The sequence below is a fragment of the Narcine bancroftii genome, chromosome 4, assembly GCF_036971445.1.
Source record: "Narcine bancroftii isolate sNarBan1 chromosome 4, sNarBan1.hap1, whole genome shotgun sequence".
In the NCBI taxonomy this organism is placed as follows: domain Eukaryota; kingdom Metazoa; phylum Chordata; class Chondrichthyes; order Torpediniformes; family Narcinidae; genus Narcine; species Narcine bancroftii.
In genome coordinates this window covers 12,770,265-12,787,256 of record NC_091472.1, presented here as the reverse complement: position 1 = coordinate 12,787,256, position 16,992 = coordinate 12,770,265, and the positions used below count along the sequence as shown (strand labels likewise).

The 16,992-nt window shown below is 43.7% G+C and overlaps 1 protein-coding gene across 4 annotated transcripts in view; it reads right to left on the bottom strand.

Moving 5' to 3' along the window:
* Positions 1–5,795: 5,795 nt before the first annotated feature.
* krtcap3 (keratinocyte associated protein 3) overlaps positions 5,796–16,992 on the bottom strand; it is a 36,284-nt gene continuing 25,087 nt past the window's right edge. For 2 of the 4 annotated variants that reach the window (XM_069930770.1, XM_069930773.1), the window contains exons 5-7: positions 13,898–14,032; positions 13,103–13,200; positions 5,796–7,303 (exon numbers count right to left, since the gene is read on the bottom strand). In XM_069930770.1, coding sequence (XP_069786871.1) covers positions 13,111–13,200; positions 13,898–14,032 — 225 coding nt within the window. In that variant the 3' untranslated portion in view covers positions 5,796–7,303; positions 13,103–13,110. Of the gene's footprint in view, positions 7,304–11,628; positions 11,710–13,102; positions 13,201–13,897; positions 14,033–16,992 lie in introns of those variants that run through there. The other 2 variants (XM_069930771.1, XM_069930772.1) reach the window with 2 other exon arrangements.

Genomic DNA, 16,992 nt, shown 5'->3' with positions numbered 1-16,992 from the left:
GTCTACCCGAATAATATGAATATTCCTTTTCCTTTGGGTGTTGTTTCCTCCATATATCCAAAAGTTGCATTTCTTGCATCGATTTAATTATAAATTTGGTTACTTTGTTCTTTCTGTTAATTTTTTTCCCAGTTTTATCCATATTTGAATCCAAATTAAAGTTGAAATCCCCTCCTATTAATATGTTCCCTTGCGTATCTGCTATCTTCAAAAAAATATCTTGCATAAACTTTTAATCTTCTTTGTTAGGTGAATATACATTGAGTAGATTCCAAAACTCCGAATATATCTGACATTTTATCATTACATATCTCCCTGCTGGATCTATTATTTCCCCTTCTATTTTAATTGGCACATTTTTACTAATTAATATAGCTACTCCTCTTGCTTTTGAATTATACGACGCTGCTGTTACATGTCCTACCAAATCTCTCTTTAATTTCTTGTGCTCCATTTCAGTTAAATGTGTTTCTTGCACGAATGCTATATCAATTTTTTCTTTTTTCAGTAAATTTAGCAGTTTCTTCCTTTTGATTTGGTTATGTATTCCGTTAATATTTAAAGTCATATAGTTCAACGTAGCCATTTCATACTTTGTTTAACTTTCCTTTCCGTTTCTCCATCATCAGCTTTCCTTCTTATCCATTTCTGCTTTCTTGTTTTGAACACTTTATAAGACAACATTTCTAAAATATCAAACATTTTCCTTATTCTCCTATTTAAAACTTCTTTAACCCCATTCTCCCCTCCCCCTCCTGAGATGCCCTTTATCCCTTGTCGGGCAAGCACATCTCCCCTCTCCATTTGGATTTGCGAATTCACTCGCAAACGTCAACTGATTTTGCAGTGACCGTAACTCCTCCCCACCCAGCCCCCCGCGGAAAAGATTTCAATTTTCATATGTAACAAAGGTCACTCTTTTAATTCCCTCTATTCCCTTTCATTCCATTATTAATTCTTATCTATACTCTATATATTTTCCTCTAAATACGGATACATTCATGTATACACACATATACATACACATCCATGTATATATATATATATATATATATAAATATATATATATATGCTGGATCTGAAGATCCAGCTGCGCTGGGTGGGTCACGTCTCCAGAATGGAGGACCATCGCCTTCCCAAGATCGTGTTATATGGCGAGCTCTCCACTGGCCACCGTGACAGAGGTGCACCAAAGAAAAGGTACAAGGACTGCCTAAAGAAATCTCTTGGTGCCTGCCACATTGACCACCGCCAGTGGGCTGATATCGCCTCAAACCGTGCATCTTGGCGCCTCACAGTTTGGCGGGCAGCAACCTCCTTTGAAGAAGACCGCAGAGCCCACCTCACTGACAAAAGGCAAAGGAGGAAAAAACCCAGCACCCAACCCGAACCAACCATTTTCCCCCTGCAGCCGCTGCAACCGTGTCTGCCTGTCCCGCATCGGACTTGTCAGCCACAAACGAGCCTGCAGCTGACGTGGACTTTTACCCCCTCCATAAATCTTCGTCCGCGAAGCCAAGCCAAAGAAGAAGAATATATATAAATATATATTTATATTTATATATATACATATACACACATACACATAGTTCGTTGTCTTTTTTACTCTCATTACATGTCTTCATCTCTCTGATTGTTTTGTAGTTGTTCTGCAAATTTCCTTGCTTCCTCTGGATCTGAGAATAGTCTGTTTTGTTGCTCTGGAATAATTATTTTAAGTACCGCTGTGTACTTTAACATAAATTTATATCCTTTTTTCCATAAGATCGTTTTTGCTGTATTGAACTCCTACCTCTTCTTCAGGAGTTCAAAACTTATGTCTGGATAGAAAAAATTTTTTTGACCTTTGTATTCCAGTGGCTTTTTGTCTTCTCTTACTTTCTTCATTGCTTTCTCCAATATATTTTCTCTTGTTGTATATCTTAAGAATTTTACTAAAACGGATCTTGGTTTTTGCTGCGATTGTGGTTTCGGGGCTAAAGTTCTATGTGCCCTCTCTATTTCCATTTCTTCCTGTAATTCTGGTCTTCCTAGGACCCTGGGGATCCAATCTTTTATAAATTCTCTCATATTCTTGCCTTCTTCATCTTCCTTAAGGCCCACTATCTTTATATTATTTCTTCTATTATAGTTTTCTATTATATCTATCTTCTGAGCTAACAGCTCATGTGCCTCTTTAACTTTTTTATTAGATTCTTCTAATTTCTCTTTTAATTCCTCTACTTCCATTTCTACAATTATTTCTCGTTCTTCCATATTTTCCACTCTTTTTCCTATCTCTGACATGGTCATTTCTATTTTATTCATTTTTTCTTCTGCATTCTTAATTCTTCTTTTTATCTCATTAAATTCTTGTAATTGCCATTCTTTCACTGATTCCATATATTCTTTAAAAAAAGATACATCCATTGTCTTTCCTTTCTCTTCTTCTTCCATTTCTTTCTGTTCTTCTTATTCTTCTTCCTCTGGGTTGACCATCTGTTGTTTCCTTGTTTCCTTTTTACCCTCTTCTTTCTTGTTGTCATTATTTTCTCTGTTCTGCACCTGCGGCTGTGTTGCAGGTGTCTCTCTCAGCTGTGGAGATCAACTCCGCAGCTGTTCCCCCTCCCGTCAGTGTGGATTTTTTCATGCGCATCGCGCATGCGCCACTCCTTGCGCATGCACGGTTGCGCACTTTTACTCGGCTGTGTGAGCCATTTTTGTAGTCCCGAGCCCGGGACTTCCACTGACCTGAGGGAGCGGGCTTCTCTCTCCACGGCGGGCCTCCTCGGACAGGTAAGGCCTTCACCTTCTTCTTCCGACGTTCTTTCTTCTTCTCTTCTTCCCGTTGTTTTAGACTTTTCTCTCTTCGCTGCCATTTTCTTCTCACCTTTATTTTCATTTTATTTTAATTTTCGTGTTTGTGCCTTTGCGTTTTCTCTGTTTTTTTCAAACTTTTCCGGAGAGGGCTGGAGTTCCCTGACCGGCCACTACTCTATCACGTGACTCCTTCTTATGAGGCAAGGTTAACAGAGTTAGGGATTAAGGGCGGCACAGTTGTAGAGGTTAGCGCAACGCCTTTACAGTGCCAGCAAATGGGGCCAGGGTTCGAACCCTGCGCTATCTTTAAGGTTACTTACTCCCCATGTCTGCATGGGTTTTCCCCGGGGGCTCCAGTTTCCTCACACTGTTCAAAACGTACATGGTTGTAGCTTAATTGGGCAAAATGGTCTGTTATGCTGTATGTCTAAATTTTTTTTTAAAAGATCTTTTTTTTCAATTTTCTCTTTGGAGTGAAGAAGGATGAGAGGGGTCATAGAGTTCCACAGGATTATGAGAAGCTTATGGTGGGAACAAGAGGCTGACTATCCAGCCTAAGGCAAGAGAATATCTGTACAAGGTGAAGGGAGGAAAGTTTAGGGGAGACATCAGGAGTAAGGTTTCTTTGTTTAATAGGGTGTTATGGGTGGCTGGAATACATCGCTGGGGGAAATGGTGGAACTGGTACAATAGGGACATTTAAAAGACTCTATGACAGGCACCTGGATGAAAAAATGTGATGAGGTAGTGAAGGTTTTTTTTTTATGTAGTTCGGCACAACATCGCGAGCTGAAGGGCCTGTACTGTGCTGTAATGTTCTATGTTCATTCACAGAATGCAGATTCTCATGCAAGAGGAAGACTTCAGGCCTTGGAGGATAAGTGGGGGGGGGGGGGGGGGGTGGAAGAATTACTCACTCATCTTCCAACCATCAGCAGTACAATCAAAAATCAGGACTGCCAGGCTGGTGAATAACTTCTTCCCACAGGCTGTGAGACTAATGAACAGTATCCAGTAACTATGACAACCATCTACATATATAATTGATCATTTGTGCAATCTTTAAGTATTGTATTTTTGTGCGTGCACCATGGTCTGAAGAGACACTGTTTTATTGAGTTGTAGATGTACAATCAGATGATAATGAACTTGAACCTGCATTTACTGCATGTCCCAATGGAGAACACAAGTTAGAGCAGGAATTGGTCATCCAGCGCTGTGATCTTACTCCACTATCAAGTTCGTGGCTATTCAAGTTTAACATGCTTTCATCTCTCTTAATTCCCTTAGTCTCTAGTAAGCAACAATCTCAGATTTGAATGAACTCTCTAATCAAGCCCTCCATGGCCACTGGGGTATGAATACTCCAAATGCCACCCAATTAACCTACAACCCCTCTATATTTTTTTTGAGGGTGGGAAGAAACTGAAGTATCAGAGGAAATCCACACAAACTCCTGATGGAGAGCTAAGGATTCGAATCCACGTCGCTGGCACTGTAGCAGCGTCATACTAACCGCTACACTAACCGTGCAGCACCATCAACACAGTGGAAGACATTTCCCTTCATTTCAGTCCTAAATGGCTGACAACTTTCTGAGAGTGACCCAAACTCTCACCAATTACAAATATACCACATTTCAAGTTCGTTTAGGATCATCCGACAGAACCTATACAAGACGAAGTGAAACAGGGAAGTCTGGAGACAGTGGGGTCAAGTGCAATGCACAAACATGCTAGAGAAACTCAGCAGGTCACTCAGCATCTCTTAGGAAGTAAAGTAGCATGAAGGTAGCTTGTGACCAGGGTGATGTGGGTAATCATAAATGGACTTTTTTTGCACTAGGATTTCTGTGAATACTTATATCTATATATTTATTATCCCTTTGAATTTAATTCAGTTAGTTTTTCTTTACAAGTGCCTGTTCAGCTGTAGCAAGCAAGAAATTTGGCATGCCTGTACAGTGTACAATGTGTATGACAGTAAAGTCATCATCAGAGAGATATAGGAGCCAGGTCGTTATTTTACTGACATAGTCAGAGGCACGGACTAATAACACTGGGCATTTTTTTTTATATAAAGGTCTGCTTCCTGAAAAGAATTGGGGATTATTTAAGACAACATCAACCTGAACACTAAGATTATTTCTTATTTGTTGTATCACGTAGGAAGTTGGAGAAACATTAAATTATCTTTTATTGAATTTAGCAGGTTTAATTGCATAATGACGCTGACACATTGCAATAGGTCAACTAAAAATGTTTTGCCGCTGGCTGATTTTTGTTTGTACTCAGCATCTGATGCCTCTCATGTCAAAGTCCAACAATAGTTGATCAGCTTTGATGGATTCTAGTTGTCCTGATACCGCTTTTCCGTGGTCGCAACATGAAACCTTTCACCATGTTCATCACTAACTGCACCAAGATCAGCAGGGAAGAAGTCCAAATGCGAATGCAGAAAATGAATTTTCAATTATATGTTGCTCTTCATGTCTGCTTGAGGCGTGTTAAAAATCACAGGAAATCACAAAAATAGGTTACCTTTTGAAAACAGTATATGATAGAAAAATTTTCATGACCAGCAGCCCAAAATCCATAAAATACACCTAAAAGTGTTCAGGAAGCAAAATCTTTGTGGTCCAGTGTAATTCTTGAAAATGTTCCATGGTTACCAGGGATTAAAAATACTGCTAATTGTGGATCTGTCGTTAAAAAAGCCCACAAAAAATTATGATCAGAAAGCCACTGCATTGCTCTAAAATAAATACAGCCAGTTCAATAACACGTATAAGGGAGAAAAGTTTGTCAATACACCTGTCTGGTTACAGTGGCTCCAGATCCACAGTAAGATGGTGGACTCTTCACCAAAGAAGCCACACAGTTCAAAAACACCAAGGCTGCACAATAAATGCAGTCACTACCACTTTTACCCGCAAAAAATGTCGAAAAGAATTCATTCAGTCTTGGCTTTAAGCTTAAATTCAAAGCATTATAACATACATTTGCAAAATTTATTTGAAAGATAAAAACATGACAGTTTACACAATATACACATACAATAATTTGCATTAACTGTAGATTTTAAAAGTAAACAGGTACTAACATTTAATATTTGCCTCTCATAAAAAAAAGAGCCTGTGCAGTTCAATTGAATGCCATAATCATCTCTGGAATCGTTTTACTGTTTCTCTGCCAGGTCTGTGCTGAAGGAGACCAGTCACATGTACACTTCCATTGCCCCACCCAGAGGTGCCCAATTTCCCTCTCCCTCGGCCACAGCAGCAAAGTTTGTCATTGTATTATTCATTTGTCCACCTGTGATCACCTGCAGTCAGCAGACGTGAAGCTCAGGAACCTGGAAGACCACTTCATAATTATTCCCTCACCAAACAGGTTCCAGCAAGGTGACCAACTAACTGTTCTAAAAGGATCGATTCACGGAGTCTTGCGGAATTAATGTCAACCTCCACGTCCCCCTGACCCCGGAGAAGTTATTTCCATAAGCTCATTGGTAGATCCTTCCTTCCCAACCCAACCTCCCTCATCTTTGGAAATAGCCCAGTGACTCAAAGGTAGAGAGAATTTCAGTGCTTCAGGCTTTTGTATCACCAAACCCTTATACAATTACAGTGGAGGGCCCCTTCATTGGAATTTCACCTTTCAATCAAAACAAAATCCCCACCCCGAATGAAGATCCCCAGGGTAACTGGGTCCAAACTCACACCATTGAGAGGAACACAAAAACTGCAGATGACGGAATTTCAAGCAACCAGCACAAAGCTGGAGGGTCTCGGTCACTCAAGCGGCATCCAAGGAGAGATCGATCAGTCATCACTTTGGGTTGGGATCCTTTGCCACGATACTCAGCACCTGAAGGACAAAGCTCAGTAGCCCAGTCGCTTTTCAGCTGAAATGATTTGAAAACACTGCAGCTAACTCATGATGTTCTCAACTTACTGGGTACAATTGCAACTGCTAATGGTAATTAAAAGACAAAAAATGCCTCGACAGGAACATCGCAAATCCTTTTTTTATCATGTGGGGGGGGGGTGGGGTGGGAAGGGTGAACATAAGAGGGTGCGGGGGAGAGAAAGTTGGGAAGAGGGAAGTGGAATGAGGATGGGGAAAGAACAAATTTCACAAAATTAGAGGCAATTCCACTGAATTGAGATCAGCGATCAGCGGAAACATAGTGATGAAAGGAGACAAATACTGCAACTGCCATGCTAATATTTGCTTGCTTGAACTACAACGACCAGAATTTCTAACTCATGAGTTCTCTTAAAAAATCTTTTTTGTTTAAAAAAAGAGGAATAATAAACTTTTGGCTGCTATAAGAAGACATGTTAAAAACTCCTAATTAAAAATTTTGAATGTAGCGTCATTTTCCCCAGAGATTTTCCGCAGCGTTTAACCCATACAAAGATCTGTATAAATATGGAAAAATTGCTGGAAATCTGAAGTGGGAACAGAATGCTGGAAACACTCAGCAGGTCAGGCAGCATCTGTGGAGAGAGAAGCAGAGTTAATGCTGCCATTCAATGACCTTTGAGCAAGAATGTGCATTGGGAAAAGAATGAGCGGAGGGAAAATAAAAGTACAAGAGAAATTGATGGGATGAAAAGTCAATAAACCGCAGGGAACCCATATTCTACTGCCCAGTGCTCCGATCGAGGCAGTAGAGCAGATAATGAATGCCTAGTTATAATCTTCCAGAATTCTAAATATTCTACATTTATTCTGATGAACTGGAAGTTAACACAATTTTAAAAGGTGGGAGAACCAGGGAAATAATAACCTGTTGAAAAGCATAAAATTATGAAAAAATGATTATGAGTTTATTGATGTATACATTGTAATTTAATTTTTTTTTTCACTTAGACATACAGCTCAGTAACATGCCCTTTCAGCCCAGGAGCTTGCTGTGCCGCCCAATTACACCAAATTGACCTCCACCCGCTGTATGTTTTGAAGGTCGGGAGGAAACTGGAGCACCCGGAGAAAACCCGGTGAGAACGTACAAACTCCTTACAGACAGCGAACGTGGGTCACTGGTGCCTTAACAGTATTGCACGAACCACAACTCAAACCCCGTTCCCCACTTTGCAAGAGAATGTACACGAACACTGAAATTCATGCTTGCTATAGCCATACAGGTATTTCGTAAGAAAAGAAAATCCATCAATAATAGTAGACATTAAATTAAATTAAAAAAGACAACAAATACAAAAAATAGATAGATACCATATTTCCTTGTGTAAAAGTCGACCCCTTATTTTTGGCCAAAAAGTGTGTTATTTTCCATGTAGCTCTTATAAAACTCAATCATGGTCTCTCACCTCGGCCCCAGCTGCCTACCCATCGGAACTCCCCACGCATCTAATACGGACTCTCACCTCGGCCCCGGCCACCCGCCCGTCGGAACTCCCCACACATCTAATACGGACTCTCGCCTTGGCCACACGCCCATTGGAGCACCTGAACGTCGACTTCCAACCTCGGCTCCGGCAACCCACCCATCAGAACTCTCTACACCTCCGACAACGCAGATACTTATCGCGGTCCCAACCTCCCCCGTTTGATGCTCAGATTCTGTATTACTACTTTAATTCATTGAGTTTTTGTTCTTTATTCGTTTGGAGATCATTTAGACCTGCTAATGAAGCGGTATTTTGGATTCTAGTGTGAATTTCAACCCCTCAAATGTAGTATCCATGTAATAGATGACCCCCTTAAATTTAACATTAAAAAAATAGGCTACAAAATTCAATTTTTACACAAGTATATACAGTAATAAATATTCACAGTTTGCACAGTACAAGAAAAACACTTGCGTGACAAGAGAGAAGACAATCCTTTTTGTGGTGACGGAGTAGTTTATGATTAATGTTGCAAGGGGAGGTTCAAGAGCCTGATAGTTGTTGGAAATAACCGAGAAGAGCTGGTTTTCAGGCTTTTGTACCTTCTGTAAAATACACATTTATCTTCTCAAGCAGAACATAGAACATTACTGCATCCCACTATGCTGTGTCAACCCATGTAAATCTACTCCACAACAATCTCACCCATCACACTTTTTCTTTCATCCATGTGCCCATATAAGATTACAGCACACCACAGGCCCTTTGGCCCTCGATGTTGTTCCAACCTATGTATTCCTACCAAATACTAAATCCTTCCAACTTTGTAAGCATCTATTTTACTTTTGTCCATGTACCTGTCTAAGAGTCTCTTAGATGTCAGATAGCAGCACTCTTGCTAGTGTGGACCCATGGAGAGCAGGGAGCGGAGACACAGGGTCCAACCGCCCAGTCTGACTGCCATCGGCTCCGTTCGGCTTGAAACAGCCCATTAAAATCCCACGACCGCGGTGTCTGCTCCCAAGATAGTGGTGCCCTATGATCAGCCATGAGAGGTGGCAGAGTCCGGAGAAGCAAAGGACTGGTACAGAGCACCAGGAAACAGGGAGAACACCTCTGTTTGAGAAGGAGAAGTAGAGGAGACCACAGCGGTAGATCAGTGAGGGGCTCTGTGGCTGAGGGGCAAACAGGTCGCAGGCTGTTGGTGACTCGAGGAGAGGACCCCTCAGAGGCTGCAGGCTGATGGAGACTGAAGTCAAAGCATTCACACCAGGCGGTGGACAGCTGGAGACTGGCTAAAGGTATCGCAACTGGGACGTGAGAGGGTGCCGAGGGCACGGAAGTGTACCTAACTGGGTCGGAGGTTCGGATCTGAAGCTCGGGTTGCTGATGGCTTAGGCTGGACTCTGTGTGGCTGTGGACGCACTGAAGGCAAAGCCATAGACACTCAGTGACCTTGAGGAACTCTGCTTCTCTTTCTCTGACTGCAGGAGGCGTTTCAGGTAATTTCTGCTGACAATGCATCTGCCTGCCTTACAGCAGGCAAAAGCAATTTCATGTAATGTGAAACTGTTTTTATAATGTGACAATAAATTGAATCTTGAATGTTCCAGCCTCCATGGCCATTCTTGGCAATGCATTACAGGCACATACAGCTCTTTGTGTAAAAACCATACTCCTGATGTCTCCCCTAAACGTTCCTCCCTTCACTCTGTAAGTCACCACTCATCTTTCAGAGATTCCTGAGATTCCGTTTTCCTGCGGGTGCAGCAAAATTACCACTTATTTGGAATGCAAAAAATAAAGAATTGTAGACAGAAAATGAATGTAAGCAAACTGTGCAATACAGAGGGAGTAAACAGAAAATCAATAAGGTGCACAAGTAAGAGTCCTTAAATGAGTCTCTGATTGAGTTTGTGGTTGAAGAGTCTGATGGTGGAGGGGGAGCAGCTGTCCCTGAACCTGGTGGTCCGAGTCTTCTGGCACCTACACCTCTTTCCTGATGGCAGCAGCGAGAACAGAGCATGTGCTGGGTGGGGTGGGATCCTTGATGATTGCTGCTGCTTGCTGATGGCAGTGTTCTCTGTAGATGTGTACTCATTAGTGGGGAGCATTTTGCCTGTGATGTCCAGGGTTGTGTTCACTACCTTTTTAAAAGGCTTTATGCCCAGGAGTATTGGTGTTCCCACACCAGACCGTTATGCAGCTGGTCAGCACACTTTCCACCACACCTCTGAAGAAATTTTCCAGGGTTTCTGGTGTCATACCAAACCTCCAAAAACTCCTAAGAAAGTAGAGATGCTGACGAGCTTACTTCACGATGCCATTGGTGTGTTGGTTCCTGGAAAGATCCTCCAAGATAATGACTCCCAAGAACTTAAACTTGGTCACCCACTCCACCTCTGATTCTCCCAATGATCTCTGGATTGTATCCCTCTGGGTTTCCTTTTCTGAAGTCAACAATCAACTCCTTAGTTTTGGTGACGTTGAGTCCAAGGTTATTGTTGTTGCACCATTCAGCCAAGTCTTCAATTTCCCTCCTCTATACTGACTCATCCCCTTCCTTTATACAACCCACTACCGTGGTATCGTTGACAAATTTTTAGATGGTGTCACTGTCGCACCGAGCCACACGTTTGTAGGTGCAAAGTGAGTAGAGGAAGGTCTAGGAACACAGGCCTGTGGTCCTCCAGTACTGAAGATTGTGGAGATGTTCTTACTAATCTTCATTGATTGTGGTCTAGAGGTGAGGAAATCCATGATCCAATTACATAGTGGGTGTTGAGTTCCAGGTCTTGCAGTTTGCTGATCAGTTTTGAGAGGATGATGGTGTTATTTGCCGAACTCTTGTCAATAAAGAGCATCCTGATGTATGCATCTTGACTGGTGTAGAGCCAGTGAGATGGCATCCACCATAGACCTGTTACGATGATAGGCAAAATGGAATGTATCCATGTCATCACTCAAGCAGGAGCTGATATGGTTAATCACCAGCCTTTCAAAACACTTAATCACTGTTGATGTAAGTGCTACTGATTGATAGTCATTAAGGCAGGTTACTACGTTCTTCTTAATTGACGTCTGTTTGAAACAGGTGGGTACCACACCTTGCTGGACAGAGATATTGAAGATATCCGTGAATACCTTGGTAATTTGGTCAGCACAGATTTTTAATACTTGGCCAGGAACTCCATCTGGACTGGATGTTTTCCTTGGATTCACTCTGCTGAGGGCAGCCCACACGTCATCCTCAGATACAGACAGGATGGGATCATCAGGGGACATGGGGGGTGCAGAGGAGTGGTTCTTCGCTGTTACTGTTGTCAAATCGGGCATAGAGGGCATTGAGATCCTCTGGGAGAAAAGCTTTGTGTCTGCTACTTTGCATTTAGGCTCTGCCACAGCTGTTGGGGGTCCCTCGTTGTTTCTATTTTCATCTGGAATCTCCGCTTTGCCCATGAGATAGCTCTCCGCAGCTGTACTGATCTGGATCGCCGGATTTAAATGTTCTGGATTTCATTGTTCGTGCAGTGCTTCTAGTTGGGGAAAACCTGGAATAATGTGGTGGGGACACATTCATCCACAGCTATTTTAATAAGGTCTGTGACAGCCCTGGTGTTATCGTTCAGGTTCTCAGCTGAGTCCCTGAGCACCACCCAATCCACTGACTCAATTACTCACATCCTGTCCCCTGCAAAGATTCTATTTCCTTCTCGCAATTTCTCCATCTTCGCCACATCTGTTTTCAAGACAAGGTCTTCCAGTCTAGATCATCTGAAATGTCTGCCTTCTTCCGCAAATGTGGCTTCCCCTCCACCATCAACTCAGCTCTCACCTGCATCTTCTCCATTTCCCGTTCATCTGCCCTGGCCCCCCTGCCCCCAGACACAACAAACACAGGATTCCTTTGTCCTCACCTACCACTCCACCAGCCTTCACATCCAACACATTATCCTCCGGACATCCAACTCTTACAGTATGATCCCACAACCAGACACACATCTTCCCCTCTCTCTCTCTGCCTTCTGTAGGGACCGCTCCTTCCATGAACTCCCTCATGCCCTCATCCCTCCCCACCAATCTCCCCCCAGCACCTGCCCCTGTACCACAGGAATAACCACACTTGGACCCACACCTCCTCCCTCTTCGCAGTCTGGGGCCCCAAACAGGCCTTTGAAGTGAAGCAACAGTTCATTTGTGTACCCACAGGACTGGTCCCTTTGTGGCCTTTCCTACATCAGAGAGACTGGACGCAGACTGGCAGATCGCTTGCTGAGCGCCTTACAGGGACTAACGGCCAACCATTTTAATTCTGTGTCCCACTCCCATACTCACATGGTCTATCCATGGCCTCATGTACTAACCCACCAAGACCACCTGATTGTCCATCTTGGCACTGTCCAGCCGGATGGCATCAACATTGACCTCCAGTTTCTGCTAACCTACTCTCCCTTCCCCTTGTCTTCTTACCCTCAGCTCTCCACCTGCTTCCCTCTCTCTATTCACCCAGCCATTCCTCCTTCCCCTGCTTGCTGCTGTGCCCTCCCTCCCTTCTCCACCTATTACCTCCTGCCTTTCGGACCATGCTCCTCCCCCCACCCCACCCCACCTTATCAATTGTTCAGAAGCCTGCTGTCATTTTTCCAATCCTTGATGAAGGGCTCAAGCCCGAAACGTTGGTTATCTTTGCTATAGAAAGGACACTGTTTGACCTGCTGAGTTTCTCCAGCATTTTGTTTTTACCACAAGGACTGAAAACTTTCATGTTTTACTAGGGATTGTAGGTTAATTGGTGTATTTGGAGGGCACAGGCTTGTGGGTCAGAAGGGCCTGTAACCAATTAAATTTAAATTCTGCATTTTAAAAAATAGAGTTTGCAACATTGGTTAGAACTTTAAGGAACTTCAGTGATTCCTCCCACTCGGTGGTAAAGCCACCACTCACCTTGATTCCTACAGCTGGATTTCTCGGCTGCCGGCGATGAGTTTGTAAGTTTCCAATTCTCTGGATTTCTTCCCTTTCGCTGGATCTTCCTCTTTGATCTGTCAAACCGCATTTGGTTGTAAAAATAAGATTCTGAACAAGGTCATTAAAAGCTAACAATGAGGAACTGGAGGGATATCAGCAAGTTAGGCAACACCGTGGAGAACAATTTGCATTCTGGGCCAGGCCCCTTTGCCAACAGTCAAGGGGAAGGAGAGAGGAGCCAAGAGGTAATAGGATACCAGACAAATTAAGGTTGGGGGAGGTGGAGAAGGGAGGAAGGAGATTTGTACGGAATGGGGGAGAAGGTTTGAGAGAAGGGGTTAGTGCAAAGCTATTACTGTACCAGCGACCTGGGTTCTATTCTGTCTGCAAGTACATTCTCCCCATGTGTCTACAAGGGGAGTTCCCTCTGGGTGCTCCGGGTTCCTCCCATGTTCCAAAGGTGTATGGAGTTGGAAGGTTAATTGGTCATATGGGTGTTTACGGGCAGCACAGGCTTGTGGACCGGAAGGGCCCTGTTACTGTGCTGTCTCTAAATTGAAAACTAAAATATCATGCCTCACCTCCACAGTGTGCAAGAGAATGAAGAAAATCGATGACATGAGCAGAGGGTAGACAAAGATAAAGAAGATGCATGTGTTGGAGTGGATTCTTGTCTCAGTGTGAGTCTTCGTATTCCCTGCACTACTTTCCCAAATATCTCAACCTATACCCACCCCTCCTTAGTTCCCACCCCCCCCCCCCCCAACTTACCCGGTCTATTATGTCACTCCGTCCACAGGGCCCAATTCCTCGAAGGATCATTGCTATCACAAAGCAACGGATGGAGAGGATTCCTTCTACTGCTGACAGCACCATTGAAGGGATCCATAATGCCAGGGTGGTATCCTGAAAACAGATGGAGGAGCATCATCAGGCCAGACAAAGACCAGCACGAAGCCAATTCCCAAAACCCAGTCACATCGTTATGTTCCAAGTCCCCGTTATTGCCTCTGACTCCAGGTAGGAAACTTACACTAGATGAGGTAAGTTATCAGATTTTAGAACAGAGAACACTGCAGCACAGTACAGACCTTTTGGCCCACATGTCTATGCTGAACACATTCCAAATCAAATTAGATTTTACCCGAGAGCAAAGCTCAAAAGTCTGCAGCTACCAATGTTTCGGGCTCAAGCCCTTCATCAAGGTATGAGCAAAATATAGACAGGCGCACAAACAAAATGGTGGGGAGGGGGAGGAAACACAGGCCCACAGACAGAAGACAGATAACAGAGAACCAAGGCCTCTTGTAAATTGGAGGCACAACATCTAATATTCTCATCTGGACACTCTCCAACCCGATGGAATTAATGTAGACTTCTTCCAATTCCTACTAGCCCAGTTCTCCCCCTCTTCCCTATCCCCCATCTTGTTTCCTCCAGCTCTCCAACCCCCTCCCTCTCCATTCACAGAGCCATTCCCCCTCCCTCCATTTGCTGGTATGTCCTCCCTCCCATCTCTACCTCTTGCCTGTTGGCCTGTGCTCTTCCCCCTGCCTCATCCCTCCACCATTTTGTCCTTGTGCCTGCCTACATTTTGCTCATACCTTGATAAAGGGCTCAAGCCTGAAATGTTGGTTATGTATCTTTAGCTTTGCCGTCTGACTGCGGAGTTCCTCTAGCTTTGTACTTTTACTTCAAACTAAAACCCTGCTGCTTGCCCCCGATAGATACGCTCTCTCTCCATTTTCAGGTACCTGTCTAGAAACCTCTGAAATTTTATATTGTACCACTACTCCTGGCAGCCCATTCCAGGTGCCCAATACTGTAAATGGATGCCCTTTAACATGTGACACTTTTAACTTGGAGAAAGGATTCTGTCTGTCCATCCTATCAATACCTCTTAAGATTCTATAAACCTGTCAGGTCACTCCCGCCCCACCCTCTTACATATCAGGGAAAATAACCCAAATTTTTTTTTCAAGCTCTTTCCATAACTTGTACCCTCTAAACCAGGCCGCATCCTGCTAAACCTTTTCCACACTCTTTCCAAAGCCTCAAGATCCTTCCTGTAATGGGGTGACCAAAATAGAAAGTTGCTCACTACCAGTTGTGATACTTTGCCATTCAAGAACGCAAATTTAATTGCTTTGTCACATGTACTGAAATACAGCAAGAAGCTTTGTTTAACACCAGTCAAAGAGTACAGAGTGTAGGGAATAGAAAAAAGTACAGTTTTAAAAGACAGTGGAAGGGTTTCGGGGCATTATCTTTTACCAGTGAGGGGTACATTTAAGGGTCTAAAAACAGCAGGAAAGAACCTGTCCGTGAATCTGAGGTTCATGTTTTCTAGTACATGCATCTTCTGCCCAACATAAGAGGGGGGAGAAGAGCATGATGGGGTGGGATGGGGCCTTTCACGAGTTGGCAACTTTTCCAAGAAAACAGGAGGTGTAGATGGAATTGAGAGAAGCGGGGGGGGGGGGGGGGGTTGTGATGGCCTGAGCTGTGTTCACAACTCTCCGCAGTGTCTCATGGTCTTGGGTGGAGCAGTTCCTGTCCCATGTGACAGGACACTTTCTATAGTCCATCTGTACAAGTTGAAACATTACAGAAATGGACTAAATAGGGAGGATGGTTCAAGTACAGGAGCACTGTTAATGTTCGTTCTCTTGATTAAGTTCTCATCTCTCTGCTGGGGAGGAAGATAGGGAATAGATCTTCCTCATGATTGCATCCCAACCACATATGGCATCCAATCTCACATGGAGGCAGCCACTCAGATGAGGTTGAAGGACTATCAAAATTTGGACAAACACATTTGGAGGGCTCATAGAAAGGATGGCTCAGAATCTCTCAAACTCACCCTTCAAACTTCTCCCTGGCCAAGGGCTTTCTCAAAATCAGTCCCTTCAATCAGCTTCCAGCCCACCTCACAATAAGGCAATTGGGTTCTAATAACACAATAATGCTCAGGAGACAATGGAGGCAGGAAGGGCTTTTTGGGAGGAATACACTGTATAGGTTGGCACAACATTGAGGCTGAATTTCCTGAACTGTGCTGTAGGGTTCTGTTGCAAAACACCATCAGTCCACATTGCCACTGCCCTGCATCTCCCCTACTAATAATACATTTTTGTACAGACTTACAGCAGGTACACGGGCCCTTCAGCCCACCGAGTGTGTGCCAGCTGTCAATCACCCATTTACACTTTGCCTACATTAATCCACTTTTTAAAAAAATCCGAGCAATATTTCTGTCAACAACCCGACAGATTCCACCACTCACCCACTCAATCAGAGCAATTTACAGCTGCCACTCAACCCCCGAACTGCACGCCTTTGGAACAAGGGAGGAAACAGTAGTACGTAAAAAATAGGACCAGGAGTCGGCCATCCGACCCGTCGAGCCTGTTTTGCCATTCAATGAGTTCATGGCTGATCTGATGATGGGCTCATCTCCACCAACCTGCCTTTTCCCAAGATCCCCAAATGTAAAAGTCTATCCAACCTGGTCTTAAATATATTTATTGAGGTCACCTCCACTACTTCAATGGGAAATGAATTCCATAGATTCACCACCCTCTGGGAAAAGCAGTTCCTCTTCATCTCCATCCTAAATCTACTCCCCTGGATCTTGAGGCTTTGTCCCCTAGTTCTGGGTTCCTCCACCAATGAGAACAACTTATTGACCTCTTACCCAGAGGAAACCCAAGCAGTCACAGGGAGAATGTACAAGCTCCACACAGACAGTATGGGAGTTCAGGATCAACACCAATGCCCCCAAGCTTAAAAGCCAGCAAATGTTAGTGGACATTGCCCAGGATATCTGGGGTAAAACCCTCTGCACCATCGAGAAAATCTACAGC